The 17,172-nt window shown below is 38.7% G+C and overlaps 1 protein-coding gene across 9 annotated transcripts in view; it reads left to right on the top strand.

Moving 5' to 3' along the window:
• The window catches only part of Mpp6 (membrane protein, palmitoylated 6 (MAGUK p55 subfamily member 6)), an 88,927-nt gene that overhangs the window by 55,931 nt on the left and 15,824 nt on the right, over window positions 1-17,172 (top strand). For 6 of the 9 annotated variants that reach the window (XM_030255518.1, XM_030255516.1, NM_001164734.1 and 3 more), the window contains 4 exons: window positions 10,719-10,760; window positions 12,231-12,362; window positions 14,018-14,117; window positions 14,433-14,501. In XM_030255518.1, coding sequence (XP_030111378.1) covers window positions 10,719-10,760; window positions 12,231-12,362; window positions 14,018-14,117; window positions 14,433-14,501 — 343 coding nt within the window. The remainder of the gene's footprint in view (window positions 1-10,718; window positions 10,761-12,230; window positions 12,363-14,017; window positions 14,118-14,432; window positions 14,502-17,172) is intronic. The other 3 variants (XM_030255517.1, NM_019939.2, NM_001361247.1) reach the window with 1 other exon arrangement.

A 17,172-nucleotide genomic window follows, 5' to 3' on the forward strand; every position in this document is an offset into this window, starting at 1 on the left:
ACCCGAAGCTCTCCTGCCAGGGCCGTGTTTTTTCAAAGCACAGTAGATCCTCTTTGTCAGAAACACGGGATTCTGGCTTGCAGTCCCAGCTCTCCTTTGAGGCATATGGTGTGCATTTTGCAGTTTAAGAACTGGGAAGCTACTTTGGAAGTCATTTTTTTTATTAGGTATTTTCCTCGTTTACATTTTCAATTCTATCCCAAAAGTCCCCCCATCCCCACCCACCCCCATCCCCTACCCACCCACTCCCACTTTTTGGCCCTGGCGTTCCCCTGTACTGGGGCATATAAAGTTTGCGTGTCCAATGGGCCTCTCTTTGCAATGATGGCCAACTAGGCCATCTTTTGATACATATGCAGCTAGAGTCAAGAGCTCCGGGGTACTGGTTAGTTCATATTGTTGTTCCACTTATAGGGTTGCAGTTCCCTTTAGCTTCTTGGGTGCTTTCTCTAGCTCCTCCACTGGGGGCCCTGTGATCCATCCAATAGCTGACTGTGATCATCCACTTCTGTGTTTGCTAGGCCCTGGCATAGTCTCACAAGAGAGAGCTATATCTGGGTCCTTTCAGCGAAATCTTGCTAGTGTATGCAATGGTGTCAGCATTTGGAAGCTGATTATGGGATGGATCCCTGCATATGGCAATCACTAGATGGTCCATCCTTTCGTCACAGCTCCAAATTTTGTCTCTGTAACTCCTTCCATGGGTGTTTTGTTCCCATTTCTAAGAAGGGGCAAAGTGTCCACACTTTGGTCTTCGTTCTTCTTGAATTTCATGCGTTTAGCAAATTGTATCTTATATCTTGGGTATCCTAAGTTTCTGGAAGTCATTTATGATTTAGGTTTCAGAAAGGTATAAATAATTGTACTTAGAAGCCTGTGTCAGTTTTTTGTCCCTAGGAAAAATGGTTTAGGAAACAATTTATTTTGGTTTTAGAAATTTCAGCCACATTTCTGGGCTGTTGTGGCAAAGTATGACTGTGGAAAAGCAGGGCAGGGCAAAGTTGCTCACCACAGGAGGGCTGAAAACAGAAATAGGAAAGGAGCAGGGCAGTGTGCATCCTCCAGACATGCTTCCCATGACCAGTTCTGTCCAAGCCTGGTCTACAAAGTGAGGTCCAGGCTAGCCAGGGCTACAGAGAGAAACCCTGTCTCGGAAAAAAAAAAAAACTATAGGAAAATAAGTAATAACTTTATCTCATTCAACAAAATAATAGCAAATCAAAGCTAATTTTCTGTAAAAAAGTAAAGTTAATAAAGTTTGTCCAAGTTGAATTTATTGAAAGTATGCTAGTATAGTTTCTTACAAGAAAATCCGTATATGTAACTGATCATATTAACGAGACAGGCGCTTTAGCCAACTAAGCCACGGAGCCACCTAACTGATCATATTAACAACAGATTAAGAGAGAATAACCTCAATAGAGGTGTGATTAAATTTTGCTCAGATTCACATGTCTTTTTTAAATTGAGGGCTTGTTTACAGTTGCAGAGGGTTTGTCCATTATCATCATAAAAGAGGGCATAGTTCCACTTATGGCAATGAGAAGTAGCTGAGCTGAGCACTTTATATTCCTGATCTGCAGGCAAACATAGGCAAGCAGACAGATAGGAGAGAGGGCAGAATGAGGGAGAGAAAAAGAGATAGAAATACAGATAGAGATAGACATAGATACATACATACATTCATACATGCATACATACATACATACATACATTCATACATACATACATACATACATACATACATACATACATACATACATAGACGGACAGACACTGGCATGGACTTTTGAAGGTTCAAAGCCTACCCTCAGGGACATGCCTTCTTCAACAAGGCCACACCCCTTTCAAACAGGCCAACTGGAAACCAGCATGGAAATAACTAGATGAGCCTGTGGTGGTTATTCTCACTCAAACCACCACAGATAACTTCTACCAATGGCGGAGACTTCCACTTGAATTCATCTTAAAGAAATATCCATTTATTGTAATTTATTCTTAGTTGTGTACACTAACACATGTGTACTATATAATGACTTAAATAAAATAAAGGATGACATTGTAGTAGTAGGTTTTATCAAAGTGTAGAGATTAGGGATTTACCAAAAAAACCACAATAAACAAACCAAACAGCTAGATAATTTTAGGCATAGTATTGCTTTTAAATAAAACCAAAGACATAATCCATGAAAGCTATAACTAATACCATTATGAATAAAAGTTCCTACTTATGAAAGACAATGTTAAGGGACTGAGAAAAGCTACATCAAGAAAGTCTCTACAAAACAATCATGTCTGAACAACGAGTGACACTAAACGTGGCTAATTTAACTCAGCTGTAGGGTAAGAACAGATTTGATTTAAAGTGTGAGCAAGAGAGATGGGCAGGCACTGATGAAGGATAACAAACCTTCATCAGACGAGTGAATGGAGAGATACTTGAGGCGATGTACTACTAGGGAAACTGAAAAGATGCAGTGTGCTATGTTGCAGTAAATCTCTCCAACCCAAATATGCTCCGGCAATGAAAACACAACACGGCAGATTTACCACTACACTACCATCTTTCACATCTATGAGACCCCTTAGAACTTTCGGTTTCTCCAGCCATGTGCTTCTACTTCACTTTTCTTCTTCTTCCTCCTCCTCTGTGTCCTCTCACTCTTCCATTTTCTCTTTCTCTCCCCCACCTTCCCTTTTATCTCCACCTTCCCTTTTATCTGCCAAATCAACATCTCTCCTTTATTTTACAATTAATTTTACAAATTAAGGTGGGAAGCAGGTTTACAGGAAATCACCTGAGTGCTGATTCATTCTTTGTTTGCAACCACTCACCAGAACGGAATTAACGTCAAATATAACTAGCCCCAGGGCTATCCACAACTGCGCTACACTCTATTCAGTGGCCAAAACCAACTGGAAACCTCCCTAGTGGGGATACAGAGCAACAAAAACAGATCCCTCCCTTGCAGAAACATGACTTGGGAGGCCCTTTGGGTAGACAGTTGATCGATCCATCCATCCATCCATCCATCCATCCATCCTTCCTTTCTTTCTTTCTTTCTTTCTTCCACATCTTTTTTAAGTACTAATTAAGTTGGAAGAGGAAGTTGAAAGTCTGACTGCTGTATAAAGCGAGGGCATAGCTGATCTGAAGTATGGTTAAGATGAAGGTTTTTTTTTATTGTAGAGATGAGGGATAGTACAGGCAGAGGCGTCTGGAAGAGTTGAGGGAGAGGGAGAAGATGACAGAGAGAGAGAGAGAGAAAGTAAGTAAGTGGTAGACAGACCATGTCCAGTAGAATGGCCCAGGGTGCAGGATGAGAAGAGCCAAGAGGAACTCCAGGTACTGAGGGCTCCTGCAGTCCAGCATGGGTGTGGCTTGTAGATAGGCACCAAGGATAGATAGCTGTTTGTGAGTTTCTTTTGGAGCTACTAACTTCAACATCAGAAGCTAGTCTCCCTGACACCTCACCACAACCAACTCTAGTCCCTTAAGAGGTCTCATTTCCATCAAAGTAAAAGAACCCATGATAAACCAAAGAAACTAACCATATCAATACACAGTTGTGCACCAGTGAAAGAAATGCTTTCAAATGGCTCTATTATAGCAAATACTTTCAATCTCTAGTTATGATGTTAATGATGTTAGGAGTAAGCAATAGCCAGTGTAAAAGTTTAGTATGTTGCAAACTGCAGAATAGAACTAACATTCAGACATTTCTGGCAACACACACACTTCAGGATTCCCAGCCACTGTGGGACAGCAGCTGACAGAAATGCCACCCAGGATCTTAACCCAGCTTGGCACTGACAAACTACAGGGCCCTGGCAGATTCAATGGAAAAGCACAACTTGCTGCTGGAGGAAGAGGGCAAGCTTGTTCAGAATTTTGATGAAGCTGCAAACAATAAAGTAAACTGAACTGACTCAACTTCAAGAATAAAATAGCAGTGATTTGATTGCTTTAAAAACTCATTTGGGGTTAGGATGAAACAGAAATTCTTAATACTTTAAATTTCAAGATTCTTGAACTGAAGCATTCAGTTAATTACTATCTATATTCACTTATTTGTTTGCTATTGATTAATCCAAAGAAGCCAAGAAGTAAAATCTAAAATAAAGGTAAATAAAACTTTTGACTCATTGAAGTTAAAAAAAAAAAAAGTGGGGGGGGGGAGGAGAGAGGTGCTGAAGCGTTATCTCCTGCCAGGGTTTCCTTGAGGATCCAAAAAGCATGGTGTGACAAAATACAGACACAAAATTGCTGCAAAGTAAGAAGTAAGACTATAAATTTAAAATTAATATAATTTTTATCCTTGGAACCCACCCCAGGAAATTACATATCTAGAAATAATAGAGTACTGAATCAGACTCTTTTTTTTCATATCAAGCAACTAAAAATGTAAATAAGACATCATTTACAATAGAAGTTGCCTTAATGCCTGGGAATAAATCTAACAAACTAGTTCAAGTCCTCCACACAAAAGAATTATGAAGATGTTCTCAGTAATAGAGCACTATGGAAATGTCCGTTTTCTTCACCTTAACTTACAGACTCAGAAGCTTGTCAGTGAAAATTCCAGCAAGGTTCTTCTTCATCTTGATGAAAAGAGGGGCCAGGACACTGGAGGCACAAAAGCGGTCATGGTATCTTAGTTCCTTTCCCTGTTGCTGCACAGCTTTAAGGGGGAAAGTGTTATTCTGGTTCCAAGGTCAAGGGTACAGTCCACCACAGTACAGAAGTTTAAAAGGAACCGAAGCCTGAGGCAGCTGGTCGGCCACCCTGACTCCACAGTCAGGAAGCACAGAGCAACAACACCTTGTTCTCAGCCTTTGTATTTTTACAATCCAGGACTCCAGCCCAGAAAATGGTGCCACCCACAGTAGGTGGCTGTTCACACCTCAGTTAAGCTAGTCAGGATACCCGCCCCCCCCCCCCAATTGCAAGACCAGGGGCCTATCTCCTAGGTGATTCTAGATTTCATTGAATTGAAGGGTGAGATCACAATTTTTTTTTTAATTTTTTACTTATTTTTCTCTCATACAATACATCCTGACCATAACCATCAAAATTATTAATGTGCAGGTTTACATATTATGATGTCTGCATAGGAATGGATAACATGATAGGTGGAAGAGAGAATTCAAAAAGAGGGTTAGTTAGGGTTTTACTGCTGTGAACAGACATCATGACCAAGGCAAGTCTTATAAAAAACAACATTTACTTGGGGCTGGCTTACAGGTTCAGAGGTTCAGTCCATTATCATCAAGGTGGGAGCATGGCAGTGTCCAGACAGGCTTGACACAGGCAGAGCTGAGAGTTCTACATCTTTATCCAAAGGCTGCTAGTGGAAGACTCACTTCCAGGCAACCAGGGTGAGGATCTTAAGCACACACCTACAGTGACTCCAACCACGACACACCTATTCCAACAAGGCCACACCTCCAAATGGTGCCACTCCCTGGACCAAGAATATACAAACCATCACCCTACACTTGTATATTGTATTAGTTTATAACAGAATGGAAGAAAATTGAATATTCCTAAAGATAATATCTATAGTTGTCATTGTTTCATATTCCATACAAAATCAATCACAAACATACCCTTGGTCAGTAAACATCTAAAAACACTAAAAATCACAGTGTGAGATGTTCTCTTTTACCATTCAGTTAGCAAAATTCATACATGAATCTACAATGTCTCCTTCATTGATAATAAAAGTATCGTTGGTGTAGCACATTGATGGGAAGGAAGTTTAGTAATATCTCTTAGAGCCGAATCTTGATGTGTTCTAAAACTCAGTTGTTTCCTAGAAAAATTCTTTCATATATACAGTCAGAAATTCATTAACAAGCATGTAAATCCTAAAACATTAGTGTACATCCTATGGTACTGTTTTTATTTTTAAATGACTTACATATTTCTTAACTTACATCGACGGAATTAAATCTATATCCAGAAGGCAAAGCAGGGGGTTGAATACAAGATCTAAAGTAAAGGCCATCTTGTTGGGAAGCCAGGATAGTGGGTTGGGATGAAATGAGAGCAAGAGGGCCAGGTTTTGAGCTTATGTTTTGGGTGGCAAGCCCATGGTTCATTTTTACGTAATTTACTAAATAAATGCAGCTCATGTATATATAGGAGTAACTCAAGTGTGGTTTAAATTGAAGAATTTCAAGTTATAATTTTTAAATATACAGTTTTCTAGGCGTGGGTATTCATAATGGACCTGTGACATCATTAACACAATTAAGATAAACTTAGCCGTCACTCCTGAGTTGTGTGAGACTATTTGTGTTCCTCTCTCCTGTTTCTTGTGTTTTCTCCCTCACTCCAGGCAACTGCCCTTCTGCATTGTCACTGTTAGCCTGCATTCCGATATTGTCATATAAGCAGAATTAAACATATTTGGATTTCATATTTTTAATATATTTTGATTCTTTGAGGATTTTATATGTGTATATAGTGTGTTTTTATTATGTTCACCCCATACTCCTCCTCCTCCGAAGATCTTCATCTCCCCCTCTCCTGACTTTGTCCTCTGAGTACAGTTTGTGATGCCCATTTACTCATGTGTTGGGCCTGGCCTCTGCCTTTCTCAGAAAGCTTCAGCTGTCAAAGGCTCACATAAAGGTTCCCGAGGCCCTCCCTCCATGCTGGGATGCTGGCTGGCTTGATCTTGTGCAGGTCTTGTGCAGACTAGCACAACTGCTGTGAGGACAGCAGTTCTGCCATGTCCAGAAGACACTGTTAGGTTCTGCTTCTTCTTAACCTCTAGCTCTTAGTCTTTCTGCCTTTCATCCTTGGTGGTCCCTGAGCCTTGAACGGAAGGGATATAATACAGATGTCCCATCTGTTGCTGAACAATCTATAAACACTTAATCTTTACATTTTGACCTATTATAAGTTTCTCCTTTAACCACTGTGCCCCACACAAAGAAACTTCTCTGATTGAGTCTGAGAGCTGTGCTAATCTTTGGTGATAGAGATTTGACTTCATTAGCCATTTTGATACTATATTCATTTAGTATATGTGCTCCCCAGCCATACACTAAATTTGAATTAACTTAGACCCAGAATGACAGAAGTTTCATGCTCTCATTTATATATGAACCCTAGAGTCAGATTTTTGATTTGTGTGTCTAAATTGAAGATCCTCTAGAATCTAGGAAACTAGTTGAATTTCAGTTCCTACCTGGCTTCTTTCAGCACAAATATGCTTACTTATGTTGATAAGTTCATACCTTTTTATTGATCTAGTATTTCATTGCATGGGCATACCAATTTGTATATGTATAAACTGGCTGGTAAACATTTTTGTTATTACCAATTTGGGCTGATACAGATTAAAATACAGCTAGGGGTGTAAATACCTAGGTATTGAGAGTTGGTCATGTGGTAGGTGTATGTTGAAATTTTAGAGACAAACTTTTCAGAAGTGATTGTAGCAGTTCACAGTCCCACCAGCATTTGCCCGAGTTTATTTTACTCAGTGTCCATGTTTGATTTGGTATGACCAGTGTTTAGTTTCAGTTGATATAATAGTATATAATAGTAGCTGATTGCAATTTTAATTTGCATATCACTAATAATATTATATAATAATAATAGACATTTTTCATGTGCTTATTTTCCATGATTTTACCCACTCAATCAAGTTCACATACCTTTGTCTGCTTTGTGCTGTTCTCTTACTTGGTTTTTAGCAATCTGGTGTGCTGGCTAGTTTTATGACAACTTGACACAAGCTAAAATCATCTAAGAGGAGGGAACCCCAATTGAGAAATAGATCAGGCTGTAGGCAGGCAAGCCTGTAGGGCATTTCCTTAATTAGTGATTGACTAGGGTTAAAAGGAAGCCCATGGTAAGTGTAAGAGGAGTTTCTCCTGAGCTGGTGGCCCTGGGTTCTCTAAGAAAGTAGGTGGAGCAAGTCAGTAAGCCACACTCACTTCTCTGTGGCTTCTGCATCAGCTCTTCCTTCCAGGTTCCTACCTGGTTTGAGTTCCTGCATTGGCTTCCTTCAGTGGGTTGTATGAAAGCCATTTAATAAATCTTATCCTCCCCTAGTTGCTTGGTTATTCAGTTTCATCATCGCAATATTAACCCAAGACACCTGGATACAAATGTCTCATCAAAATTGTGATTTGCAAAGATTTTTTGTCCAATTTTCAAATTTGTTGTTTGTTTGTTTGTTGGTTGGTTGGTTGGTTTTGTTTTGTTTTTTCGAGACAGGGTTTCTCTGTGCAGTCCTCCTGGCTGTCCTGGAACTCACTTTGTAGACCAGGCTGGCCTCGAACTCAGAAATTCGCCTGCCTCTGCCTCCCGAGTGCTGGGATTAAAGGCGTGCGCCACCACGCCCAGCTCAATTTTCAAATTTGTGATTATCCTTTCTTAGTGTCCTGAGTGTTGGGGTTACAGTCTTGTACTTCTATGCCCAACTGTGGAATTGAGTCCTTTTTATATGTAGTGTGGTCTACTTAACAATTTGAATTCTTCCTATAGTTTCCTGAAAATAAGAATATAATATGTAGAAGTTAAATTTTTGTGTTACTGGTGTTGCTGATGCAGGTTCTCACTGTGTAGCCCAGGATGGCCTTGAAGTCATGGGTAATTCTCCTACCTTAACCTCTAAATGTTAGGATTATAGGTGCAAATTACCACAATTGGTTGCACTGTGTCTTGTTTACTAAATTGTCTCGTATTTGTTATTTCTCTCTCTCTCTCTCTCTCTCTCTCTCTCTCTCTCTCTCACACACACACACACACACACACACACACACACACACACACTTTAGCGTCTTTGACTTGGTTAGTTGGTTTCATTTTGAGCTGTGTCGTCCTGTAGTCCAAGCTGGCCTCCCAGTCACTATTCACTATGTAGTTCCGGGTGACTTTGAACTGTTTCCCAAGTGCTTTCTGGACTCTTCTTAATAGACTTTTCTTCCTGTTGCAGGTTATCCGTTCTCCTTATTTGCATGCCTGCTCATGTTTTGTGGTTGTTGTTTGTTTTGTTTGGTTTGGTTTTTTTTTTTTTTTTTTGAGAATTTAAGAAAATATATTTTGCATTATTTCTTCCCTTCTTTTAATAACCTCCTGTGTCCTTCCCTACATAGACACTCTCAAATACATGACTTCCTTGTCAATGATCATTACTATTAAACAACACACATGACTTACTGAGCCCATTTAGTATAGCTTTTATGTACACGTGTTTAGAGCTGACCATTTGGGGATTCAGTAACATATCAGGAGCTCTTGACCCTGGAGATGGCTGGTTGGGGTCTGTCCCCCAGCAGCCATTAACTTTCTGTAGTTTTTTGTATAAGGGTGGGAAATTCCCTTCCTTTTTTTTTTTTTTTTTTTTTTTTTTTTGGTTTTTCGAGACAGGGTTTCTTTGTGTAGCCCCGTCTGTCCTGGAACTCACTCTGTAGACCAAGTTGGCCGAGAACTCGGAAATCCACCTGCCTCTGCCTCCCAAGTGCTGGGATTAAAGGCGTGAGCTATCACTGTCCAGCTGAAATTCCCTTCTTGTCATTGGCGTATGGACTGGTGTATCATCATTATGCAGTTCTTGTTTAGGCAATTCATCATTGGTAAACAGACTGCTCTGAATCTTTTCAGTTACTGGTTACTAGTAGTTCAGAAGTTACTAGTATTGTATATGAATCACTTCACATGTGCTCGAGTACTATAACTGCTGAATCCATTCCCAGAAGTGGATCACTAGGTCAGAGGGTTTATGTGTTTGTGATCTTGGTAATTATTGCCAAATTGTCCTCACAAGAGGTTGGAGCAGTCTTCCACAAGCCTGTTAGGAAAATCCCTATTAGCCAATATCCTGTCTGGGTTTCTGTAAATTAGTTAGGTAGGTAGGTAGGTAGGTAGTTGGTTAGTTAATATGAAGAAGATGTTATCCTAGTAGTGTTTTAATTTTCATTTCTACTCACAATAGTTTGAACACCTATGTTTAAAAGCTGTTTGTACTTCACTTTGTCTACTGTCTATTTTAAGTCGTTGGTTATTCAGTTTTTCTTTAATGGTGAGGATACAGAATTGAAATATTTTAAGTGTTTTTTAGTAACTTAAGATTGATAAATTGGCCTCCATAAACTATTTTTGTACTGCAGTTCATAAAATACAGCAAGTCAACTCTTCAATGATTTTAAAGATTTTATAAAACTCCTAGGTCAAGTGCTAGGCTAATTGATTTTTCAGACCAATTTTACCAAAGTTTAATGTGAGTTTTTTGAGAACAAGGTTAATGTTCCAAAAGTCATTTAATGGGCCAAAGAATTATTCGTTTTCGTAATCCTTTTATATCTGAGTTGGATGTTGTATCTCCTAACAGGGTAACTAATATTTGAAATTTGGAAGACACTTGTAACTTTACAAAGTATTCTTCACAATCAAGAGTGGCGAACACCCTTGCGTAGGTGGCATAGGCTTTTTTTTCAGTGGGCCTTTCTCCAGAAGTCAGGAACATACTGCTACCTTTATAACTACTCATACAGTCTCTCCTGTCTCGTGCCAAATGCCCGTGACTTTTTGCTTGCATTATTTATAATTTACAGGCATTATAACAATTACTTAGGGAGGAAGTTGCTTTACCAATGAGTGAAGTGATACAATGAGCCAGTAGGTTACTTAGATTTTGTTAAGTTATAAGTTAAAACTCTGGCTTTATTTATGCAATTGAAAAATATATTTTTAGAGTTACGTCAATATGGAGAGGCACCCAGCCCACGTCCGTCAGGTATGATACCATGTGAAAACATTCTCTGGTATTCCCATTGTTCTGTCTTAGCAGTCAACTAAATTTACCTTGATTAAACTTTATCACCTTGAGTTGTACATTGCCTGAGCCTTGAGCTGCATGCCAAACTCAAGTTAGCTACCTGTCACAGTTTAGCAGTCTTAATATTGTGTGCATGCTTGCTTTGTAGATGCTTCTAAATTTATGTGTCAGGAAAAAGTGGCTTCCTGGTTTGTGTAGCATTGATTCTCAGACTTTGCAAAGTTGTTGCAAATGGCCTACAGCTTCTATCAAGATCACATAAAAATATCTTCCTATGCATCTCTCACACTGGGTGGTTTTTTAAGCATGCTAATAATATAGTGTATGTACTTGTACTATTTGAAAATTGTATTTGTTTCTAGTTGAAGTTTGATACACATAGAAAAATAACATTGTTAGTTTGACTAATTGTATATTTTCTGCTTATTAAAGTTTATCTGCTGATTAATACTAAGGCTTTTCTGTAGAAGATTAATTTGAATTTCTATAAATATGTATGAAGTATGTCTATTTTAAGAAAACAGTTAATCTAAACTTGCCATCAAATATTAAAAATGATTAATTAGAATTCAAATTAAAGTAAATAAGCAGTATGTTATAAGCACTGAAGATCTTAAATAACAGTATAACTGGCATACCTTTATTAGGAAATCAAATTTAAGAGAAACCTGTATGTTTGAATTTAAATTGGAAAATAGTTAGGACCTTCCTAGTGTTTTGTCTCATTCGTAATTTAATCTTAATTTAAACTTAAACATATAAATCACAGTAAGGTGATCCAGAAAGTATTTTCCTTATTTGTTTTAGCCAGTGTAACTGTCTGATTAAAATGTCCTACAGAGGTTACGTTCTTGATGTTTTAAGGTTGCCAGGTCTTACCTCAAGTTGACCGCTGTTTAATGTTGCTTTCAAGGTGTCTGAACAATGTCGGTCCTGATCTACTGGAAGTACATGCCTCACACTGCATAAGTTATCTCAGGGTTATAACTGAAAATGACATTTATTTAAATTAAAAATGATGCAGTGTTTGTTGGGAAATCAAGTGAAAAGATTGAGAGGGGAGCCGGGTAGAATGCAGTGATTATTGCACACTTCCTGCTTGAGGTTAGCTGTTGAGGGGGTGGGTGATACAGCTCATGGGGGAGCACGCACCTACTGGCATGCAAAGCCCTGGGGTTAAACCCCACACCGCAGAAGAAAGAAACAGGAGTTTTTAAAATGAACAAAATTTTAATGTAGCAAAATGTTGATTTTTCTGCTATACCAAATCATTATATTAATATTCTAATAAATTATTCTTTATTTAGAAGAATAAGTTTCTTTCCTGAACTACTTAGTGTCATTTACAATTAAATCACAGTGGTTTGGTTTCAATATCCAGTGCTTAGTGATACACATATAGTCTTTTTCATTGTGCTGTGTTTTTAGGTATTTGTCAAGTGTCATTTTGATTATAATCCATTCAATGATAACCTGATACCCTGCAAAGAAGCAGGACTAAAATTTTCCAAAGGAGAAATTCTTCAGATTGTAAACAGAGAAGACCCAAATTGGTGGCAGGTTAGTATGATTCTCAAAAAATTCCTCAAATACTTTTCTGTTTTCAATCTTTGATCTGCCCAGTATCTAAAAGTGCAGGAAGCATTTGTTCCCATGATTTTTCTTGCATGAACAACTTCTGCTTTACGTCTGCCAGCTTTGTGGACAGAAGACCAAATTGAGAGAGAATTTGTTTGTGTAAATAAGAGCAGGCATAACCTGCCTGTGGCATGTCACCCGGTTTAAGAATTAGGTGAAACAATTCTTTCCCAAGGTAGTCACCTTCAAATGTGTTTTAAGGCAAGAAGAACTTTGTACTCATTGTCAGGGTTTCTTGAGGTTTACATAAGTTGACACAGTACTCAAAGTTGAAGAAAATGACAAGAAACAAAGAATCTTTTCAATTCTCAGAGCTGATTCTGGCCTCACTAGAGAACAGGGTAAAAGAAGAAAGCCTCCAGGACCCAGTACCAAGCATAAACTTAGCTGTGACTGGTAACTGCTGTTAACAGCGATGAGTTAAATGACTTCTACAGAGAGATGATGTAGAGGATGAGAGCAGCCTAGGCACAGTGTGCTGGTGTGTCAATGAAGACATTTTTATCAGTGAGTACACCATGGTGAGATAGCTAGGACGTGAGCTCAGTAAACAGTTGATGAATGCAAGAGGTCACTGAAACACTTGTAGGCTTTAAAACTGTCTAATCGCTTCCTGTGGCTGATCATGGGCCGTCCAGGTGCTCTCTAGTTTACTTTCTGTAAATGCTCTTAGCTTTCTAATCCTCTCACTGGCATTTGAGTCTCCTTCTTCATTTTGATAGTCTTATTTAATTCCAGTTTTCAGGATTATTAAAAACTGATAAACAGGTGTTTTATTCCACTTATAAGAAGAAAGACAATAACATTGTGATGTGAATCATTGTCATTTAAAAATATCCACTTTTGTGGGGTTAGAGAGCAGCTGGTTAAGAGGCCTGCCCTCACTGCTCCTGTGGAGGACCCACAGAGCCAGCACTCATGGTGGCTGCTCGCATTCTCCGGGACTCCAGCTCTTCTTCTGGCCCTGGGCACCTTCACCCATATGCACACACACACACATAGACCCAAAAACACTCGAGTAAAACATTTTTGAACTACTTCCTTTGATTTTAAAGTTTTTATTTTTTATACTAGATAAAGTTTTACTTATTTTAAATTCTTCACCTTGGGATATTCAGATTCTTGTTAGCATGAATTAAAATTTATGCTTTGTATTCCCAGTACTGGAAATTCTTTTGATTTAGACTCAGGAAATAACATCCTAGGACTGAGGTCAGTAGAAATGGTTTATAAAGTCCTTCCTTAACACTCCTTTATATAAAATAGCGTTCTCTTTCTGCTCTTTGACTATCACACACATTTCCTGTCCTTGCTCACTCCCGCCCCCAACCTCTAAAGAAAACATTGTAGTATTTGAGGAGCCTCTACATTGTTGTTAATGGGAGTCTCAACATGTCATTACCAGTGGACATACATGAGTCTTAGATACAAATTGCTTTCTTTGTTTAAATGCTTTAACACAGTTCCATGGATTGAAAGAGTGTTTTCCATAGGAAATTAACTTCAACTGACCAGCACTTGGACTTACTAAAATATTGTGTAAAACTTTGGTCACTGATAAATTCATTTGATTCTAGGCTAGCCATGTGAAAGAGGGAGGAAGTGCTGGTCTGATTCCAAGCCAGTTCCTGGAAGAGAAGAGAAAGGCATTTGTTCGCCGAGACTGGGACAATTCAGGTGAAGAACTTCTCACAAGTAACAGGCAGGGAGGGGCTGGGCTTACCTTTTGCCTCTGGTTTTGTTTTGTTTTGTTTTTTCTGAAATCACAAATGAATTTATTTGAAATACATGGAGAATTAATTTTTCCTGCTCATCTGCTTTTTTCCTCTCTAATTTTTATGCTTTTCTGCCACCTACTGGTAGTGTATCAAAATCCAGTGACAAATTCACCCCTCCTAGGAAGGGCAATTCTCTTACCTCCTCACAAAACAACTGGGCAACTTACGGTTGAGTCTCAATGTGTCGTCTAAATTAAGTCTTGTCATCCTCCAGGACCCTTTTGTGGAACTATAAGCAACAAGAAAAAGAAAAAGATGATGTACCTCACAACCAGGAATGCAGGTACGTGTAAAATCCCTTTGGAAGCTCTAAATATATAGCCTTATCATTAGTTACCATGTTTTAATCTCTGAATATGAAATTTAAAATGAATTTAATTTATATTAGTGCCAATTACTGGATCTCATGTGAATACATGATAAAATATAGGTCTCAGTTGGTGACTATGAGTTGCAGCAGGCAGAAGTTGTTAGGGATTGAGCTTGCACTAGTGCAGAAGGAATGTATGGACAGTACTGACGTAGAGGATCCCACCATGGTAACATGCTTCTGAGGGGCAGAGTGCCTTTGTGGAGATGTTAGCATTAGGATGAAGGCGAGCTAGCTTCCATAAGGTCAGGTTCATTTTGAGGAAATGACACTGGGCTAGGTAACTCATTTAATCCAGTGGCATCTTTTAAGGGTCTTTCTCAACTCTTAGGGTTTTACTTGGGGGGGGGGGGAGGAAGGGGAAGAAGGGGAGAGAGATTAAGAAGAGAGAGGTATTGACATTCTTTCCATATATTTAAGTTGGCCTGGGATTCACTAGTTAATACAGGATGGCCTCAAACACTTAATTATCTTATTATTCTATACTTAAGTTAGTAGCCCAGCCTGGCCCCAAACTCTAAGTCCTTCTGCCTCTCCCTAAATCTTTCATCTTAAAGAAAGGAATATCTTTTAAAGAAAATGTAATGATAATCACAAGAAGTCACAGTTGTGTTTATTAGCTTCATTAGAAGATCATTTTACAGTTAAACACATTAAATCATCAAGATGTATACTTTAAGGACATACAATTCTTATTTGTCATTTTTGCTTCAAAAGCTGAAAAAATATTTTTAAAAAATCAAGTCTAAGTATGTATAAGGTGCTGGGTTCAATCCCCAGCACTAGAAAGAAAAGTGAAGTTAAAAACACTGTCAGACCAGTTGAGTGTATTACAAATTTAAAACAAAAACACAAAACAAATGGAAAAAAAAAAAACCTTTACCCTAACTAGCCATGAGAGGAATGTAGATTAAAGCTACACTGAGATTCTATCTTACCCCATACAGAACAGACTTCATTAAGAAAAATCATATTCTGTCAGGATCCTGGACAAAAAAAGAATGCTTTTGGCCTGACAGTAGGAAGTAAACTAGTCCAGCCATTATAGAAGTCAGCCTAAGAGGAGAGTTACCCACATTACACCACTGTCCCCACTCCTGAGCACACCACAGGAATATTGCGTGTCTTTATCACTGCACCACAGTTCAGGAGAGCGAAGGAAGTTCTGTAATTAATCTAAGTGGCCATCAACAGGAGAAATAAAATATGGTCTATATGTACCACAGAATGAAGTTATTTCTTTTGCAGAAAAAAAGATAATCATGTTTAACAAACTTAACCAATCTTAGAAACACAAACTTGTTTTTGCCCACTTATGGACCCTAGATTTTGTAGAGATACACAAAATCACGTATGTACAGTTGACATTAAAGGAGATGGGAAATCATGTAGGGAAGAAAGAGGAGGAGGAAGGCAAGGGATAAAAGGGAAAGGGTAGCCGGGCACGGGAAAGTGTGTGCAAGTGCATTGTGTGTCTGCAGGTAAGTGGCCTTCTGTGACCTGGTATAATAAAAACAGGTAAAAAGGAATGTGGAAACTATCAGGTTTATTTTTCTTGACTTCAAACTACCTCTGTGCTTAGTAATAACACAGTATTAAAAAAAGGACTTGTTGCCATGATAATGTAAGGATGAAGTGTTCTTACTGCAGGTTGAGTAGGGCAGTAAGGCTGGGTGGTGTGTTTCAGAATCACTCTGGTTTTATCATTCATTAACTATAGGAAACTGTATATCATTAAAACTTTTAGCTCGTTTTTGTAACTTTTTCCTTGACTTGACTTATAATTTGAGGCTATAGCCTACTGAAAATACTTTTTTATCTAGCATTTTATTTTATGTATACATTTCAGAATCTCCGTACTTAGACGTGAGTGTGCTGATGCTAGAGGTGGCCTACTCTGCCTATACAAGTCCAGTAGCCAAGCAGGTGTCCTGTGCCCTGTACTTCATATAAACTTTTTGTGTAAATCACATGAACTATAATTTGATTGATATAAACTGTAAGATCATTATTTTTACTGATAAGTTGCTAATAAGACGCCTTTAGTCCACAGGTTCTCAACCGTTGGGGTCGTGACCCCTTGTGGGTTGACTGACTCTTTTAAATAAGAGTGTCTTACTCAGGGTTTCTATTCCTGCACAAACATCATGATCAAGAATCAAGTTGGGGAGGAAAGGATTTATTCTGCTTACACTTCCACATTGCTGTTCATCACCAAAGGAAGCTAGGACTGGAACTCAAGCAGGTCAAGATGCAGGAAATGATGCAGAGGCCATGGAGGGATGTTTCTTACTGGCTTGCTTCCCCTGGCTTACTCAGCTTGCTTTCTTATAAAACCCAGGACTACCAGCCCAGGGAGGGCACCACCCACAATTGGCCCTCCCACTCTTGATCACTGAGAAAATGCCTTACAGCTGAATCTCATGGAGGAATTTCCTCAAGGGAGGCTCTTTTCTCTGTGATAACTCCCGCTTGTGTCAAGTTGACACACAAAACTAGCCAATACAAAGAAGTTACCTAAGAACATTGGAAAACACAGATATTTACATTACAATTCATATCAGTAGCAAATATACAGTTATGA

Source organism: Mus musculus, chromosome 6 (genome assembly GCF_000001635.26).
Source record: "Mus musculus strain C57BL/6J chromosome 6, GRCm38.p6 C57BL/6J".
Taxonomy (NCBI): Eukaryota; Metazoa; Chordata; class Mammalia; order Rodentia; family Muridae; genus Mus; species Mus musculus.